The sequence below is a fragment of the Sprattus sprattus genome (assembly GCF_963457725.1).
Source record: "Sprattus sprattus genome assembly, chromosome: 19".
Classification (NCBI taxonomy): Eukaryota; Metazoa; Chordata; class Actinopteri; order Clupeiformes; family Clupeidae; genus Sprattus; species Sprattus sprattus.
The window spans coordinates 4,716,032-4,728,531 of NC_137917.1; the positions used below are offsets into that span (position 1 = coordinate 4,716,032).

The window sequence follows — 12,500 nt, forward strand, 5'->3', positions numbered from 1 at the left end:
AAGACCTTTACTGGCCAGACCGTAACGCGAAATAATGTTGCCAAAGTACAGAATATGAAAACAAGGACCGATAGGTTCCCACACAAGTTGGTGTCATGGGAAGACAAAAAGGAAACTCTCTCTCCCTCCTTCCCTCCCTCTCTCTCTCTCTCTCTCTCTCTCCCTCTCTCTCCCCCCTAGGTTGTAAGAGGAGGTGCTGAGTGTTGAGGCTGTTGTCTTATCCCTCAGTGTACTGGGTCGAGGTGGAGCTCTTTGACCGATGACAGAGGTGTCTGACACTGTGGGACTGGGGTGGGTATGGGGGGGTTGTTGTTGTGCATTTACTGCCACCGCTGGTTAAAGTGGGCTTTGGGAAATACGCTGTAATATTTCTCATTATGTCTGGCTGGACAGCCTTGGTATGTGCTGTGTGTCATCAAAACAGCTAAAGTAATAATTGCATGGAGAGCGCTCCCATTCTCTGAGAACTCCAACTGAAAATCTGCCCCTTGTGTTTTTTGTACTGTATTTGCTGTGGTATTTGGAAGCTTGTGATATGGCATTAAGCAGTTATGCACAGTGTAACTACAGTGCCACTTTAAAGTATGTGAACCCCTTGACCACTTAGGAGTTTTCTGTTGTTTTACCATGATTTTTCATTTTTTTCATCACCAATTTTCCATAGAAGGAATGTCAGGTTTATGTTTATCATTTGCATGTGCTTTTTTTAGAGGGAATTGTTTGAGTAGCCAAAAGACTACATGAAACATGGAATTAGTCCATTTCAAAAGTAAGTGAACCCCCAGCTGAATTGGTAAAGTCAAGCAGGTAACAGATTCAGTGAAACTTATTTGGGTGCTTAATTAGTTAATTAAGCAAACCGATCATCTGAGACATCCTTAGGGAAAGGTTTGGGCAACACAGATTTAAAGAGAGAGGAAACCAACCAAACTACTGTAGTGCCAAGGTGTACCCACACAGATCAGCAATGCCAAAAGGAAACGAGATATCTGAGAACATCAGGTAGAAGGTTCTGACAGCCCATCAGTCTTGGGAAAGCTATAAGACCATCTCCAAAAGATTCCAGCTCCATCCATCCATCCAAGACAAATAATTTAGAAATGGAGGGCATTCAACATGACCGCATCTCTGCCTAGAAGTGGACGCCCATCAAGACCATCCCCAAGAAGCACCAGAAGAAGAATAAATCAGGTAAAAGTCAACCCACACATCACCTCTAAAGAGTTTCAGACCTCTCTGGCAGCATCTGGGGTAAATGTACATGGGTGTACAACAGTGGAGGTTCTTCCATTGAGGAAACGGAGGAAGGACCTCCCCAAACTTTTTGAGAATTATTTTTTTTAATTGAACTGACTAATCTCCTTTAAAATGCAGTTTGATATCAGTATTTAATACTATGCATATTATAATTCGTTTCCCTGAGTTAAAATAACATTAGCACCCCCTATCGTAACCAGAAATTACTGCACGGAGGACGTCCTCCCTTTGGCTCCCATTGAAATCAATGGAATCTGTCTCTGACACTGGCGGTTCTTGGGGCTCATTCACTTACATTGCCCAGGGGAGGAAAGACCTCCCTAGCGTCTGAGTCTGCGCCAACATCGCTTAACCAATAAACAACGGATTTGGGGTTGGAGGGAGGGGATTACTAGACATTAAGAGCGAAAGAAGTTGCTGTTGCCCTTCTCGACCATTAAGCTGTAGGATATCGAAAGAACGTCACACTTGGATTGTTGTTGAAATATTGCAAATAAAGACATGTGCAATGGAGAACGGAGACATTGTACATGTTTTATTGAACAACCCGTTTTCTACATTTAGCTACAGAGAGAAGGTTGGTATAAAAACAACAGGGAGACCACTTCCAAAAATTCGAGTCGCAAAACCCAGTTGTAAAACCGCTGTCGTTAATGCTAACTGGTATGCAAAATTCGCATGGCTCACTGGTAGCATTACAAACAATCGGCTATAATGCTGGTCCTGTTTACTCATGGGTAGCTTTTAAATGTGGACAAATTTGAGTCTTTCAAGACAGATTTCCCCACGCAGTCACTTTTAAATTTGCTCGAGACATACGGCCAATTCTTTGATCAGGAGAAGTTGAAAGTAGAACTGCTGCATTTCTATCGTAATCCAGACATTAATTATTCACGAAAGCTCTGCGAGGCCATTGGCTTCATGAAATCAAGTGGTCTTGATGGGGCAATGCCACAGCTGTACAAACTAATGTGTCTGATTGCAACCATTGGTGCTACTTCTGCAGGGGTTGAGCGAAGTTTTTCGTGCTTGAAACGAATCAAAAGTTACACACTGAACACAATGGGGCAGGAGAGATTGAAACATTTGGCCATGATTTCTATTGAAAAGAAAATTCTGAAGTCTCTTCAAAAAAATCCTGCCTGGTATGATCAAGTCACAGACATTTTTGCGACTCAAACAGCGAGGAAGATCGACTTGATCTTCAAGTGAACGCATATTTAATTGGCTAACAGTCTGCAGCTATTGAAAGCATCAGCATTTCTGAAACATTCACTAACATCCATCTTGATTTTTTTTTTGTTAAATAATGTTCTTGTTCATGTCGATACGTTCTTGTTCATGTCGATACGTTTTGTTTAAGTTCATAGGCCTTTTGTTAGTCTGACTGTTCTTGTTCAGCTGACATTCTGAATGGAAATTGTTAATGAATGTTTCAGAACGCGATGTTTTTCGTATCTATTCTAATTAAGTTGTCACTTGGGGGTTGGCATCATATTAGGCTACTTAGTGAAGGATTTAGAGCCTGATGCATTTTAAATGGCATCACCTTTGGTCTTGTGTCTTAATTTTCCTTAAAACAATTGCAGCTGAAAATAAAATTAGTCAAATAATAACCAATAGCTTCAGTAATTGAGGGGGGAAATAAGCCCAGAATTTTGTATTTAGTTTTTCAAATCAAGAGTAGGCCTGATTTGACTAATTGGCTTTGCATCCTTTCCTTCTGGCCTTGTCTAGTCCAAAGTACAATGGTGCCACGGCTTTGTATCAATTGTATCCCTGCCTGCAATTTTTGTACCGTTGTTCACAAACACCCTGAAACAACTTGTATCTTACATAGCCTACTTATGCCACCAACAGAATAATCAGACCAATGGCAACCAAGTGCGCAGTCCTTCCTCCGTCACTTTAAAAACCAAAAACCGCCACTGGTGTACAATCAGACGAAAATTGAATAGACATGACATTCATGATCGGGTTGCTAGAAGGAAGCCTCTGCTCTCAAGAAAGAACAAAACTGCCGTCTCAACTTTGCCCGAGAGCACTTGGATAAACCAAAGGCCTTCTGGAAGTCCCTTCTTTAAACAGATGAGTCCGAGATAGAATTATTTTGTCACGATCAAAACCAACAATTTTCGTCTGATTGTACACCCATGTACATTTACCCCAGAAGCTGCCAGAAAGTCCGAAACTCTTTAGAGGTGATGTGTGGGTTGACTTTTACCTGATTTATTCTTCTTCTGGTGCTTCTTGGTGATGGTCTTAATGGGCGTCCATTTCTAGGCAGAGATGCAGTCATGTTGAATGCCCTCCATTTCAAAATTATTTGTCTTGGATGGATGGATGGAGCTGGAATCTTTTGGAGATGGTCTTATAGCTTTCCCAAGACTGATGGGCTGTAGGTACCTTCTTCCTGATGTTCTCGGATATCTCGTTTCCTCTCGGCATTGTTGATCTGTGTGGGTACACCTTGGCACTACAGTAGTTTGGTTGGTTTCCTCTCTCTTTTAATCTGTGTTGCCCAAACCTTTCCCTAAGGATGTCTCAGATGATCGGTTTGCTCAATTGACTAATTAATCACCCAAATAAGTTTCACTGAATCTGTTACCTGCTTGACTTTACCAATTCAGCTGGGGGTTCACTTACTTTTGAAATGGACTAATTCCATGTTTCATGTAGTTTTTCGGCTACTCAAACAATTTCCTCTAAACAAGTACATGCAAATGATAAACATAAACCTGACATTTCATCTATGGAAAATTGGTGATAAAAAAATGAAAAATCATGGTAAAACACTAGAAAACGCTTAAGTGCTCAAGGGGTTCACATACTTTCAAGTGGCACTGTATGTGGATTTTGACACCTGGAAGTGCACTTAAATTACTGAAGTTTATTTTCAAAGTCACTGATATTTGGGTATTTGGGTATTTGGACTGTATTTAATGTACTTTTCTACACGATTTGTGTGTCGTGTGTGTTTTAGTGTGTTCACAGTTTCCTGTATTTTCAGGGGCATTACAGTTTGTGTGTAGTTGTGTGTGTGTGTGTGTGTGTGTGTGTGTGTGTGTGTGTGTGTGTGTGTGTGTGTGTGCGCGTGCTTTGCACTGCGTGCTGAGCGATTCCTCTGTGTACACTCCTGGTCCTCCAGTCAGCACATGATTTATCCAGATTTATATAGCACTTCCAGTCCCTACCTCATTGGGAGCAGGAAAAGGGGCTCCGGCATTGGGAGTGCTCGCTCCGTCAGGGAGCCATTCCAGCCTCCCGTGGTGTTTTCACATTATTCAGCCGTCCCTCCCCAGGACATGCTTTAAACATTAGCAGGAGCCCGCCTGGAAGCTGCTCGCCTTTTTTCGGCTGCTCCGGTGTGAGCAAACTTTGCTGAGTATTTTTCAATGGGGCTCAACAGTTTAGTCTGAAACAGTGGCCGAGTTAGTGCGGTTATATCGTGCATATCGGCAAATGATGTGCTACCGGACCTCGACCTCACCAAGATGGAGTGTGTCTCCAACCCGTCTCCATTCGGGACTCTGCAGAGGAAATGCTTTACTGACTTGAGGTCAGTTCATCGGAAAAGCACTGACTGGGGAACCAGGGCTGAACTGACACCTCGGCTGTGAACAGGTATCTGATGTTCACGGTCATGCTCCTCGTCCACATGTGTGTGGAGTTGACAGGAGGCTCTCCACAGCATCTGAGGGGCTCCAGTCTGCCTCTGGTGAAGCTGATATCTGATATCTCCCTGACACCTGGGGGAGCCACGGGACCGGCTAGGGGGTCACCGTATCTGACCCCCGCCCCCCCAGCAGGGGTGCAGGGCCTGGGTATCATCAGTGGCCTGCAGCTGGATGCTGGGGAGGGAGACAGGGAGACAGGAGATATGGGACTCAGTTGGCGGTACAGTGTGTACTTTGGAACTCGGAGCACCTGTGATAGCTTCACTCTTTTTCGCTCGCTCTTTGGCACACACATCCCTTTCTCTCTCCCTTTCTCCCTCTGTCTCTCTCACACACACATACACACACACATACATACACACACACACACACACACACACACACACACACATACAGAGACCAGGGTTCCTATCCCTCCCCCAAGGATAAATATTTATGAGGCTGAACCTCTCGGCACAATGCTACGCTCTGGGAGAGCAGCACAGTCTGCTGTTTGCTTTGCGCTCAAGTGTCAAAAGTTTTGTTATTTCTTCTTTTTTTCCTCTTTCCTCTTCTCACCCTTCTTTTTTTATGCTCTCCCCCTTTCTCCTCCCGCCTCACCAGGTTTTCTTTTCAGATGTGGAGATAGCAGTCCACTTGTCAGGCTGCTCGGCCCTGTGATAACATCAGGCCTCTTGCCTGTGATTCAGTTTCTGTCCTTCAGTAGGAAGTGAAGCCTCCTGCACATTTTCCAATCAGGACCGGGGTGTCTCAACAATCACTGCCAGATTTGGTGTGAGGAGAGTTTGAAACTGCCTGTCAAATTCAGATTTTCGGTGATCTAATTCATAGTGTTTCAAACGTTTGCTTATCTCCAAAGTTCACCAGATCACCAGAACATAATTAATTTCAAACCACAGTGTTTTTGCTTCTCAAGGTTAGCTTTGTGTACCACTTCAAAAATATAGCAAGTAGTTTTTGTGGCGAAGAGCTCACTGGTTGAAGAGGAGTGTTTTTGTAAGTCTTTCCTCTCCGGTGTAGTATTTTGGTGTTTCTCTCTTGACAGCCAACTTCCTGGTCTTTCCTCCCTCATGTGTCGTGTATACTTTACTGGACTCTTCCCTGGACTGGGGCGTAGGTGCACAGCATTGCTCTTGGATCAGCAGATGTCCTCCACTGATTCACAGTTACAACCTGATTCATTGCATGCTAAGGGCAGGGCATTCAATTATAGAAACTACTGCTTCTCTGTCACTCTCTCTCTCTTTCTCACACACTTTCTCTTTTTGTCTCTCTCTCTCTCTCTCTCTCTCTCTCTCTCTCTGTCTCTCTCTCTCTCTCCTACTATTCCTCTCATTTGGTAAACATCAGTGAGAGTTTTCACTCCATGCAGGCAGTGCTTCTGCAGATGGACTCTTTTTACTCCGTCTTGATAAGAAAGGGATCAAGGGTGAGTGCAGATGTAGTGCTCTCCCTCTCCCTCTCTCTCTCCCTCTCCCTCTCCCTCTCCCTCTCTCTCTCTCTCTCTCTCTCTCTCTCTCTCTCTCTCCCTCCTTTTGATGTCCCAACAGCAACCCTTTGTTCCCTGTCATGAAATCTTGATGTGTGTGGTGTGGGAGTGAAGCCAGTGCGCTCTTTTAAAAACAGAGCCTGCGAGCCAAACTATCTTGTCCTGCCTCTTTATCCCGCCGCTCTGGGCGTCTTCCCGCGGCCTGCGGTTTGGCCGCTATTTCAGTAGGAGCTAAAGAGGTGGTGGGGGTGGGGGTGGGGGGGTGGGGGGGATGGGGCGACGCAAGCACTCTCACAGTCTTTTTGGAATTCACGCCGGTAGCTAAAGCTAGCGGTCCGTGCCCTGCGCTCACAACAGCTGTGCGTTGGTCCTTTGGCAGGCTTGGTCCACCGTCTATTTCTCTTTGTCAGTATCTGTCCATCTCTTTCCGATGAGTCATTCTTTTTCTTTCGTACATGACATCAGACAGTGGAAGTAATGTGTGTGTGTGTGTGTGTGTGTCTGAGTGTATTAGGGATTTGTGTACTTCAAGGCCCAACAAAGTAATGCTGAGTCACTCTGTCTATTCCTCTCAAGTGTCCCCTGACCCTGCAACTAGTGTAGAGTGCAAAACTACGCCAAGGCAGCTTTTAAATGATTTTGGACAGCCCAGGATTCATACGAATTTTTGTGAAGACTGTGAAGTGGTCTTTGGTCTAGAGTCAGGACAGATTTTCTCACCCTCACAACCTCAAAGTAGATCAGGTGTCTGTCTGATTCCTCTCCCCACCCTCCTTGTTGACATCCTGGACGTCAAATCCAGGAAGTGAGGCCCTGTGTGTTGGAGTGAACATCACACATTACAGGAGGGATACGCCATCAAATATTGTCGGCCCAATGACTTACTATTGCCTTAGGGGTGTCCGGTATAAGAAAAGTGTGTGTGTCTGTGTGTGTGTGTGTGTGTGTGTGTGTGTGAGAGAGACACAAGGAGCATATTAGCAAACCTTCAGCAGAGTTGAATGAAAAGGCCAGCCAGTGTTCTCGGCCATAGCCAGCATGTGAAACAGAGACGTTCAGAGCCTGAGAGCTTTATGGATGTTGTTTTAACGGATGTCTTTTTCAGTGGCTGGGTGGGCGGGTGAGCGTGAGGGGGAGGGGGAAGGGGGGGGGGGGGTGGAGGGTTGTGTTGGAAGGAGGAGGAAGTGGCTACATATTTCAGCTCTGTGTTGATGTAAGAACTAGGGGAGTTTACCCCACCCACCTCCACACCCCACAACCTCTAGCCCTCGCTTTTGCCTCCAGGACAGTGGAATGACACGCTTATAAAAACAGCTGTGTAATTAAACCCCTCTCGGCCCTCAGACTGGCGACACAAGAACAAGTCTGTTACCCGCGCTCGCCTGTGTAAACCACCAGCCATCACAAGCAATTGGTCGTACTAACGGAGCAGATTGGCTTTATTGAAAGGATAAATATTAGAGCAGGATTAGCCTAATCTGCTCGTAAAGGAAAGTCAGCCCTCACTAAGATGTGTGTGAGTCTGTGTGTGTGTGAGTCTGTGTGTGTGTGAGTCTGTGTGTGTGTGATTGTGTGGACGTCAAATTAAAGTGACGTGGGGGGGGAAAAGAAACAAACGGAGGGGATTGTGGGAAGGGAGACGGGACAGGTGAGACACAAGGGGTCTGATTCATGGGGCCCAGGGACCCCTAATGCCAGCTGATCCTCTGGATTCAGCCCTCAATCCCTCCCAACAGAGACCCGCAGGCTCAACCTGACGACCCCCTCGGTACTACTAGCTCAGGGTTTAGTCAGGTGTGTGTCTGTTTGTGTTTGTGACAGAGAGATTTTGTGTGTGTGTGTGTGTGTGTGTGTGTGTCCATACCTGCCGGCCAGCCTGTGTGTGTGTGTGTGTGTGTGTGTCCGTGCGTGTGTGTGTCCATGCCTGCCTGCCTGCCTGCCTGCCTGTATGTGTGTGTGTCTGTGTGTGTCAGTGTGTGTTTGCCTGCCTGTGTGTGTGTGTGTGTGTGTGTGTGTGAGTGTACATGAGAGAGATAGAGCTTTGTTTTCATTATTACAGGAAACAAGAATTTGGTGTCCAACATCCAAGCCTCAATCTGCCCCTATAAATATTCCAGTTTGTTAAAATGACCCTATGATGACATGTTGCCACCTTTAAGGCAGTAGTTTGAAATGTCTTTTGTAGAAAGATGTCGAAGTGGTAGTAATTATAGGTCTTTGGTTAAAGAAATCTTGTAAATATCCTCATTCAGTATTCTTCAACCTGGCACTCAACACAGATTTTCACGAGTGTTTTCAAGTTTTTTACACCCTTAACTGACCAGGGAGCTCAGTTGTGTTCCAGTCAGTCTGTTGATCTGCTCCTGACAATCTGTCGATGAAGACAGAAGTTTGGACCACATTGCTGTAGCGATGTAGACTGATCCTCTGCAGTTTCTCTGTTATAAAGACAATTGACCCTTCCGCGACCACTCCCCAAAACGGTAACTGATCAATCATAGCATAGCAACAGTTACTAAGCTCGGGACCTCAGTCAAGCGAGCCATTTTGATGAATGGAAGTCAATGAGAGAGACGTCTGCTTGAGAAGAGAAAATGAAACGTTGCGCTTATGGAGTGTGTAATTCTGACAGCCGATATCCAAAAAGGCTGGAGGGAGGGGTTACATTTTATCCCTTCCCGAAACCCAAGACCCAGAGAGAGAAATGCCTGCTGTGGATCAAACAATGTGGACGACCCCCCCATCAGCTGAATGTCAGCAACGTAAACAGAAGCACCTACATTTGTTCCAAGAAGATATGTCGCTAAAATCTGCCCACTGCATCGAAAACGTGAGAAAACCCTTGCTCAAAATACGATTCAGTTTTACCACCTTACATGTTTGCGTAGCGGCGACTGTGTAGATAATAGAACACATAAACATAGCTGGAATGAACCTGTTAGCCTTAGCATTTGTCTGTCTACAAACACGGCATGTAAAGTCGTGGTTGTAGCCTATATAAGCATATTGCAGACCCTTTTGCCTGCTTATTAGATCTGAGATCTTGCTGTTTTTCCAAAAAATGCTTGTGATTTCTTTGGGTAGAGCTGAAATTGACATGGTTGAAAACATGTTGCCACGCCATTCATACCAATGCTGAGAACCTGGGAAACGTGAATGCTTGACTGATATAGCAACCGTTGCTAAGTGGGGCGGAGTTTGCGGAAGGGTCCATTGATGGGAATATCACATGTTTAAAGAACTAACAGTAGGCTACAGTAACATAACCCCCCCCCCCCTCTTTCTCTCTCCCTCTCAGGTGGTTGTGAGCCAATCGCTGAGAACACTGAGGTCGATCAGGAGGAGCCTCCCCTGCAGCAGGAGTCGACCACCAAGTTCATCAAAAAGAAGCAGCCTTCCAAGAAGGTCAAGAGCAAGTCAGGTAGGACAGGCGCTCTCCTAAAGGCCACCCGTACGTCTGTGAGGTGTGAAGGGTCGTTGCCCCTTGACACGGGTCTGTTCAGCAGCAACACAGCAATCTCTTTGTTTTAAGCCATCTGTTTCTTCTGCCGCCTTACTCTCACAGACTCTCTCTCCATCTCTGTTTCATTCTCTAACACAATCTCATTCTCCTTCCAGCTCTGGCTGGTACTCTCTCTCTCTCTCTCTGTATTACTCTCTTTCTCTCAAACAGTCTCTCTCTAGCTATCTCTCATACTCTCTCTCTCTCTCTCTCTCTCTCTCTCTCTCTCTCTCTCTCTCTCTCTCTGTCTGTCCTTCTCACGCTCTCTGCCTCTGGGCCCGTGCCCATGCACTGAGGGCCCATGCTGGTCCTTGGAGTGTGTTCCTCAGCACCGGTCAGCCCGTGTTGGAAGGGCTTCCCCTTCTCTGTGCTGTGCCGTGTCGCTGCGCCACTGCATCTGGTTCTACTCTTGGCCTGTTCTCCCTTTCCCCGGCCTGATTGGATGTAATAGCGAGCGAATTGCAATTTTTCCGGTCATTATCAAACTTGAGATTTCGCCGCAGCACTCCAAATTGTTTTTTAATCAAATGAATTAAAGCTGTGCGCCTGAATGCTGTAATGGTACGGAGAGGCAGAAAAGGGGGACTTGGGCGGAGTGTGTGTGTGTGTGTGTGTGTGTGTGTGTGTTTGTGTGTGAGTGTGTGCATGTGTGTGTGCAGGCTACTTGCAAGCAGTAGGGAGATTGAAATGGACCCAAAGTGGAAAATACAGAGCTTGTCACTGTGACTATTTTTTTTTTCAGCTTGTCCAAATAGAATTTCTTTTGAACCATTGAACAAATTGTGAAGAGCAGGAGAGGGAGAAGGAAAGTGTGGGAGGGAGAAGAGAAAGAACGAGTGTTCATAAGCCCAGAGACAGAAAGAGAAACAGAGAGTGTGTGTGTGTCTGTCTGTGTGTGTGTACGTGTACGTGTACGTGTACATGTGTGTGTGTGCCGTATGATTTGATATGCCTCTATGTGTGCACACTTCTCTGTGTGTGTGAGCCATGTAGAAGCACACGTCCGTGTTTGTGTGTTTGTTATCGAGTGTGAGCACGTGTATGTTCCTGACAAGTCCTTACCAGCTGACGGTGATAAGGCCTGAGATGAGAGTCCCAGAGGAGACGGCCCTATCGGTCGCTCAGCTGAGAGCCTGAGGGCATCTAATCTGCCATCTCTCCTGATTGTCTTCACTGTCTCTCTGCTAATGTTCTCCATCAGCACACACAGCCTGTCTCTGACCTGCTGAAGAACCAGAGCCACTCGCCCCGTCATGGGCTCTAATGCATTAGAAAGCCTCCTGCTTAGACACCCACACAGGCACACATACACACAGATACACACACACACATACACACCTACACAGGCACACATACACACAGATACACACACTTATACACACACGCACATACACACCCACACAGGCACACATACACACAGATACACACACTTATACACACACGCACATACACACCCACACAGGCACACATACACACAGATACACACACTTATACACACACGCACATACACACCCACACAGGCACACATACACACAGATACACACACACACATACACACCTACACAGGCACACACACACACACAGATACACACAAATATACACACACGCACATACACACCCACACAGGCACACACACACACAGATACACACACATATACACACATGCACATACACACCCACACAGGCACAAACACACACAGATACACACACATAAACACACACGCACATACACACCCACACAGGCACAGATACATACTAGAGCATGGATCTGGACGAATTTTTCTGTCCGAGCCCGGCCCGGTCCGACAGAATAGTAACCGAGCCCGGACCGAGTCCGACAGCCATTAGAATATTTTTTTTTTCAATTCCGAACCGAGCCCGACGGAATACATTTCTCAACTGTTCATAGTAGCCTACTAATGCCACATTGACGTACGTTTTTTTATGAATATCCTGGCTTTATTAAACTGGGGCATCAACAGTCAAATGCTCTCTCTCACAAACAAGCGCTGTTAAACGCACAAGCGTACACAATAAGCATATTTAAATTAAACTAGAAAATGCATTTCCTGAAGGAAATACCAGTGCATGAAATGCAAAAGTTAGGAAAGGAAGAAGAAAAGAAAGAAGAGTGAAAGAAGGAAATAAGAAAGGAAAGAAGAGTTGGAGAAGGAAAGAAGAAAGGAAAGAAGAGTGAAGAAAGGAGAGAAAAGAGGATGAAGGAAAGAAGAGTGAAAGAAGGAAAGAAGAGTGGAAGAAGAAAAGAAACAAGAGTGAAGAAAGGAAAGAAGGAAATAATAGTTGAAGAAGGAAAGAAGAAAGGAAAGAAGAAGGAAAGAAGAAAGGAGAGTGAAGAAAGGAAAGAAAAGTGAAAGAAGGAAAGAAGAGTGGAAGAAGGAAAGAAGAAAGGAAAGAAGAGTGGAAGAGAAAAATGGAGTGAAAATATTGAAAAAAGGAGATAAAAATGGAGTGAAGAAGAGAGATTGAGTGTGAGAGAAAGTAGACTGAGAGGGATAGAGAGAAAGATGGAGAGATGGAGAGAAAAAAAAGTAGAGAATGGAAGGTGTCTTAATGT

General features: G+C 45.4%; 1 protein-coding gene across 1 annotated transcript in view; it reads left to right on the forward strand.

Moving 5' to 3' along the window:
• Positions 1-12,500, forward strand: part of bbs9 (Bardet-Biedl syndrome 9) — a 149,337-nt gene that overhangs the window by 83,362 nt on the left and 53,475 nt on the right. The window contains exon 21 of the mRNA XM_080857808.1: positions 9,722-9,844. Within this exon, the coding sequence (XP_080713934.1) occupies positions 9,722-9,844 (123 nt within the window). The remainder of the gene's footprint in view (positions 1-9,721; positions 9,845-12,500) is intronic.